At 36.8% G+C, this 6,816-nt stretch overlaps 2 protein-coding genes across 2 annotated transcripts in view; one reads left to right on the forward strand and one right to left on the reverse strand.

Moving 5' to 3' along the window:
• LOC129751264 (ATP-binding cassette sub-family B member 6) overlaps positions 1–4,353 on the reverse strand; it is a 16,848-nt gene extending 12,495 nt beyond the window's left edge. Inside the window, exons 1-3 of the mRNA XM_055746663.1 lie at positions 4,131–4,353; positions 1,455–2,703; positions 1,218–1,393 (exon numbers count right to left, since the gene is read on the reverse strand). Coding sequence (XP_055602638.1) covers positions 1,218–1,393; positions 1,455–2,685 — 1,407 coding nt within the window. The 5' untranslated portion in view covers positions 2,686–2,703; positions 4,131–4,353. The remainder of the gene's footprint in view (positions 1–1,217; positions 1,394–1,454; positions 2,704–4,130) is intronic.
• Positions 1–6,816, forward strand: part of LOC129751268 (ATP-binding cassette sub-family B member 6-like) — a 182,176-nt gene that overhangs the window by 172,331 nt on the left and 3,029 nt on the right.

Below are 6,816 nucleotides of genomic sequence, written 5' to 3' on the forward strand. Positions count from 1 at the left end.
GTCTACGATGTTAGTTTATTAATTTTTGAGATCTTATACAGTTGCGCTCTTCCAAGAATCAGGTACTTTAAAAGTTGATTCGGCTTGTTTAAATGATAGCATTTGAAATTTTGAATACGTTTCTGGAATTTAATAATTACAGCTTGTCATTTCGTCAGTCTCTCTAGTGACAACATTATAATGATGCTATTTTTCTAAGCTGAAATCGATTCGTAGTTCATCTAATTATGTAGAGCAATTTATCTAATTGTATTTAAATTTATTTATTAATGAGTTCAAATACCATTGCGCCCTTTCGAAAAATTCTTACTTTCAAAAGAGCTATCTAGAAACAGTGCCATCTATTGCGCCGTTCAAAAGTTACAAATCAAGCAATAGATGGCACTGTTTTTCGTCACTTTTTAACGGCTTCTTTAAAAGAGAGGACTGGAAATTTTACACAAGTTTCTGAAGATTTTTTGTTCGAGCTTGTACATCAGTTCATCAGTGATCTTATGTTCAAAATGTATTGATACAAAACGTTTCCACTATTGAAAACGTTATAAATGATTGATTAATGACAATAAAAATACTTTTTCCCACTTTAATTTTTAGTTTTGTTAAATTCACGGTTTCGCCATATTCACGGTGAAATTTTTTTTGACCGTGATAAAATCGAGATACTACTGTATTAACAATCCCTGAAAATTTTAAGGCAATCGGATGAAAACTTGAATTTTGAGTGGCAATTTCATCGCGGACACCCTTTATAATTAGATCAAAATTAACAGCTCTCTTACTAACCCAAAGTTAGGAAAAAGCCTCCCAGCTTATAAAAATTTTATAAGTAAAATGCTTTAATAAAACCAGTTCTTAAAAAAAATTTAGGCGAATGGATTTGTGATGCTGGATTCTGAAGGCTAGTCAGCAAACTGATCGAATTGGTGTAAATTACAGTTGAAGAACTAACTTTTCGAACCGCTACTAGTTGCACACAGCATATGCGGAAAAATATAGTTTTTCTGAAAGGTTTTGAAGGACATGCGTTCTGTTAATTTAAAATGATTGTATATGAAGATCAGAATTACTTCCACCAGGATTGTGCTTGCTTTTTTCAGAGTATCCATCACATCTGGACTGTAGTAGTTTTGGTACTCTTAGCAAAAAACAATTTGACAACTTACTCAAAAACGGATTGGTGAGAAAAATAGAATTCAGTGTCACTATAGCTAACGTACCTGGAATTTAAGGATAGCCTCCCGGTAGCAATCGACCTCGTACTGCTCAGCTCCGTAGTATTTGACGGTTTCAAAATTCAACAAAGAATCAACGCTTCTCGCTTTCTGTGCATTATCGGCCAGATTCATGCGCCGCTGGAACTTGGTTCGCCACTCGGTCACGACAATTGTTGCCGCTGAAGGTTGAATAAAATACGTTCAAGCTGATTTTGAGAAAAAATAAATAAAAGTACATACCTATATAAAGAGACATAGTAATGAAAACAATCAACCCGAACCACCAGTTGAAGGAGAGAATGAAGAAACCGACCGCAACCAGGATGTCGACAATGGTTGGTGCAATCGAGAACAGGATGTAGTTGAGTAGGTTGTTGATGCTATCTGTTCCACGATCCATCACCCGCAAGACTTCCCCAGTTTTTCGGTTCAAATGCCATCGTAGCGATAGGCTGTGCAGATGCCGGAAAAGTTCGACCTCAATTTCCCGGGTTGTGTACTGTTGAATTCGGATCCACATGAAGCTGCGAAGGTTGTTCAGGAGTCCCATTGAGCCGGTTCCACCGCCTTGTAGGAATTTGAAGCCTACGTATAGCAGGATCCAATCCCAACGAAATTGAATCGGTTGGGCTGACAAACTGTCGACGATTTTTTTGTTGTAAATAGGGACGAAAAGGTTGATTGCTCGACCGGCCAGGAGAAGGGCAAAGCAAAAGATGACTCGTACTTGCAGGAATCCATCTTTCTTCGGCCACAAGAATGGCATCAGGGTGCAGAGCTTAGTCCAAGCGTTGCGGAACGTCGATTGATTTTCCGGATTGTCTTGGACAAAGTTCTGATATTCTTCGTTCATCATGGTCGAAGTAATGGCCGGGGCTCGCAGGCCGATGACGAAAATGAACAATGTGGAGGTGTATCGAAGCACGAACAGTGTAAATTCCACCTTGTCCTGAATTGTCGTCAGATGGAACCAGGCTTTTTCGTAGTTCAAGTTTACGAAGACCACGTTTTGAGCTATGAACAGCATAGTCCAAAACAAGAGCAGGACCAATCCATGACCTCGGGTGGGAACTGAAGGCAGCAAGTAGTGTCGCTCTTTTACCAACAGCAAGATCGAGTAAGGATACATGAACAGCGTCACACTGAGCGAAACTATCATGAACCCATAGACTCGAGCTCCTTCAAAGATGAAACCTTCCAGCACAAAGCGAACCAAAGCCAACAGTGGCAACAGGATCAGCAAGAAGAGCTGGAAATTGTACATCTTCGAGCTGCATATGTGATCCGGATTGATTGCGGTCCCATGGCGTCGATACATAATCAGCTGCAAGGTACCGAAAATCAGTAGGAAACCACCGATCGTGCCGGCCGAAACAGTATCCAGAAAACACTGGGAGATGCCGTGGTCGAACCAAACCACCGACATCGACACATTGTTGGGACAGTACTGGAGCGGCTCCATCGTGACCATCCCGCCCGCGTTGAAGGCCTGAAGGAAAAGGAAGAAAAATTAAAAAATCAAAATAAATCTATTCTTCTTCTTCTTCTTCTTTCTGTTCGGAGCTGGGTGCTCCTATTGGAGGGCTAGTGTCTTGACTATATGCCAATAAATCTATTATAAAAATGAAGAATTACTTTAAAAAAAAAAATTAACGGAAGGCACGAGCAAAATTGAATTATTAAGCGAACTGGACAAGAACTCAAGTGTCACTAATTCCAATAAATCAGTAGCTGTTGAAACTTGATGTGTCTTATCTTAAAGTGATAGGTTTTCTTTAAATTCAGTAAGTTTGTTACCAGGTGGTTTATTCTTGAGCAACATAACAATTTAATCCGAAGAAAGTCGTGTACGTTTTTGAAAGGGTACCGTGCGCAATTGCATTCAAAGTATCCCTGAAGTATAATACTTATATACTTTATACTTATTTAAAAAATAAGTTTATCTTGATTGGAACGATATTTACTATGTCAAATCATACTAATAAAAACGGATGCAACTAAAGTCCTTGATATGGGCGTAAACTTTACGCTTGAGATTATATCAGATAAGCCGAAGAATTCGCACGATGACACGTTTAGCTTATCTCAACGATTTTGAATAACCCTACCGCTACTCATGATGTCTGAGAAATGTCTCGACATGTTCAAACAACAAACTTCTTAAAATTCACACCTTCAGTTATCGTGATATGACCGATAGTTAGTTGCTCAAATTTCACAGAAAATTCAAGTGATTACGAAATAATAAAAAAAAACATTGCTAATAAGCCTCACTTACAAACTTTAATATTTACAAACTAATCATGTACCTAAGTCAAATGACGTAAGTTTAGGTACGTCACCTTAGCGAAGTTTGTCACAAGTCACAAGAGAGATTAGTCTGCGCCCGCAACTAAATAAATAACAAGGGAAAGGAATCAAAGGTTCAATCCCGCGCCCAGCAAGGGACACTTTTACCAACTAACTGATAATACTGATAACACAACCGGCTACGGTCATGCTGCAGTTCATGCTTCTTTAGCTTATTGGGATGAATCATCATCAGCCCGGCTCGGTATAATCAGATGGAACAAATTAAGTTAATGTTGATCAATCCAATGTCGGTATTTGGAAAAAAAATGCTTGTCATGCCCAGTTTATTTTCGGTGGCGGAAATTAGTATATGAATAGCATTATAACTAACTTTTTCATACAATGACCACCAAAATTTGTGTGTACAGTTAAGGATATACGAGCGATAACCTGAGAAACATACTTTTACCCGAGAACCCATCAATTATTACTTTCATTTCTAGAACAACAATCAATGTACAGTCCTCTACGTATATAAGCACCACATAGGTATATTTACATATTCAACCGGACTGGGCTAGACAAATTTTCAAACTCGCCATGGATAGGTATTTCATAACTTACCCGAGCTTATCGAAGAATGTGCAGTCGAATTATCGTCTCGAGAAAAAAACCAAATATGTACACAGATTCACATAACCGTAGGCAATGTTAACAACTTAAAAATTATCAGGTTTGCAGAACCAGTGTTAAAACACGTAAACGATTTCAATTTGCACTAAATTTCGACGGCACGCAGGTAAAAATTTGCACGAAGAACTGCGTGATGTGATGTTTTCGATCCGAATGTTTTGAATGATTTGAAAAAAAAGTTCATATACAGAATGGCATCGGTCAGTTACTTCGATCCAATTACACCGTTCCGTGTCGGATAACATTTACTAGCTTCGTTCAATGCTTTCATTTGTGGGATCGAATCCCGCATACAAAAAAACCATATCTCAAACAGTCTATACGATACATCTACGGCTTCAGAAAAAGTGATTATATCTGTAAACGTAGCTGTTCTTATTAACTTTACTTCGCCAACGATGAGAACGAAATATGGACGTTGACGTGAAAATGTGATGGTATCTGGAAAGGTGACAGAATTGTATGGACGATTTACTTCAAAACCGTAACAATGATCCTAAACCGTTACCCATAGCGTTCATTCCTTCTGTCATATTCACGTCAAAAATGACCGAGTGTGGTTCAGAGCTGCCACGTGGTTTTACGAAATAATTCGTACACATTTATGAATATATTTGTAATATAGGTTTTAACCACGTAAAACTGAATGAAACTGGCAGTCTGAGATGCAATTGCTGCATTCAAAAATGAATTAACACATTATAAGTCAAATGTCATAATGATTTAAAACTTTTGCAACAAAATAAATAAATAAATAAACATAATTTCTAAAAAATCTTATCACTTGGCACCACTGACTGTTTGCTGCCCTCGTTGTTTTTTTTTTTTGGTCGCAGTCCGTCGCGGTATTGTTTTTGCGTCTTGTTTCGACTAGTTTGGCTCTGTTTGGCTGAAAATTTTAACTATTTCGGAGGTTTTGGAACGCCGCCTTCAATCCCCGATGATTACGGATACTTTTTCGGAGGCTGCCAGCTCAATCAAGGAGCAGCATCCGGCTACGGCAGCGGCAATGCCCGTGAAAATTTTAACACCGCGGCTGTCGAGGAGCATCGGGTTGTTTTTTGTAACAGGTAGGTGATAAGTTTTTTTTTTTAATCATTTCAGTAAACTTTAGGTATACAAGATTACATCAAAGAATATTGAGAACCAATTCTCTTTTCTTTTTTTCAGGCTGCTAAATCATATTCTGCACAAGCAAATAAGCCGTCGGAATGTTTAGAACCGGACAAACGAATACTCACGAGGAAATGAATATCAGGAAAATATGGAGAATCAATTTAAAATGTAGGTATGTAAGGTATGGAATACGATAATATTTCAAATAAATTGTGATCACCCAGAAAGTTTTGATTCTTTCAATCCGAAAATTCCAAAATATACTTATATGTGTGCGTGATATTCAAGAGTTTTGTGACGTTTAGTAAATAGTTTGATGATTGGTAAACATCATTCTTAAGCATTTAAAAAGCTTTTAGGTTATCGTCTCTTAGCAGTTTAACTTTTTAATCTAATAGTTTTTCAATGGTTACGTTGTATGAAACACCATAGAAAAAACAGTAATCTTAGTACAAACGGTTCGTATAACAATCAATCCGATTTCCGTAACAGTTTGATCTACGGTTTGATAAATCGTTTAAAATATGCCCACACATGTTCATTCTAGAAACAGTTCAATGCCTTGAAAACGTTATCCATTAGCGTTTTATAAACCGTACCCGAACTGTTCCTAGGACAGTGTCTCCATATAAAAGTTTTAACAGTTTTAAACAGTAACATAACTTAACGCCATATTCAACAGACCGTCGTTTTGGAATTCAAGATAAGTGCAATGTTTTTTATGGTTTCAGATATCATTTTCTAAACGTTTTTTTACACTGTTTCTTATCGTTTTATAACTACTACAGGAACTGTTGTGTTACAATATTTTCGTATTCGGGATCTCCCTCAACTTGATAAAAGTTTAACCCTTCTTTTTCACTCATATTTACATATTGGCTTAAAAAATGAAACAATTTTATAAACTTTGAATGTTAAAATGTTGCTCGGTTTTATCCAAAAATCTGTAACATGAAAAAAAAAGTTTTCAATCCTAGCAAAATGAAAGAAAAAGTTGGCCCATGTATGAGGCTTTCTTTAGCTATTTCAAGTCTAGTGATGATTCTCCACTTTCTTTCTTGTTTCTGTCTGATGTTATTTCTATAAAATAGTCTTGTTTAATATCAAAAGTTTTCCGGCCCACGACATTATTTGATAAACACACGAAACAAGCAATTAATAGCATTTCTCTGTGATAGAATAAAAAAGCAGTTAGAAGAATACAAACATGTTGAAGATGCGAATATTTACGACTTTTGTGTTTCAGAGTTTGCCTTAAGTTTCAATAGAAAAAAAAAACTATAGATTCTTCGATGTTTTACTGTACAATTGTACAATGGGAAGATGGTATGTAATTATTTTGCATGCAGGCTTTTGAACAATTCGGTATCGATTTTTAAATACGGCGAATGCGCCAAGACCTTTGTTTTGAGAAAAACGCATTCCAAGTTCCAAAAAATAAAATCAATTTCCTATTTAGCTGCGTACAATCATTTTCCTAAATAAGTCGCTAAAAAGCTTA

The sequence above is a fragment of the Uranotaenia lowii genome, chromosome 3, assembly GCF_029784155.1.
Source record: "Uranotaenia lowii strain MFRU-FL chromosome 3, ASM2978415v1, whole genome shotgun sequence".
Lineage (NCBI taxonomy): Eukaryota > Metazoa > Arthropoda > Insecta > Diptera > Culicidae > Uranotaenia > Uranotaenia lowii.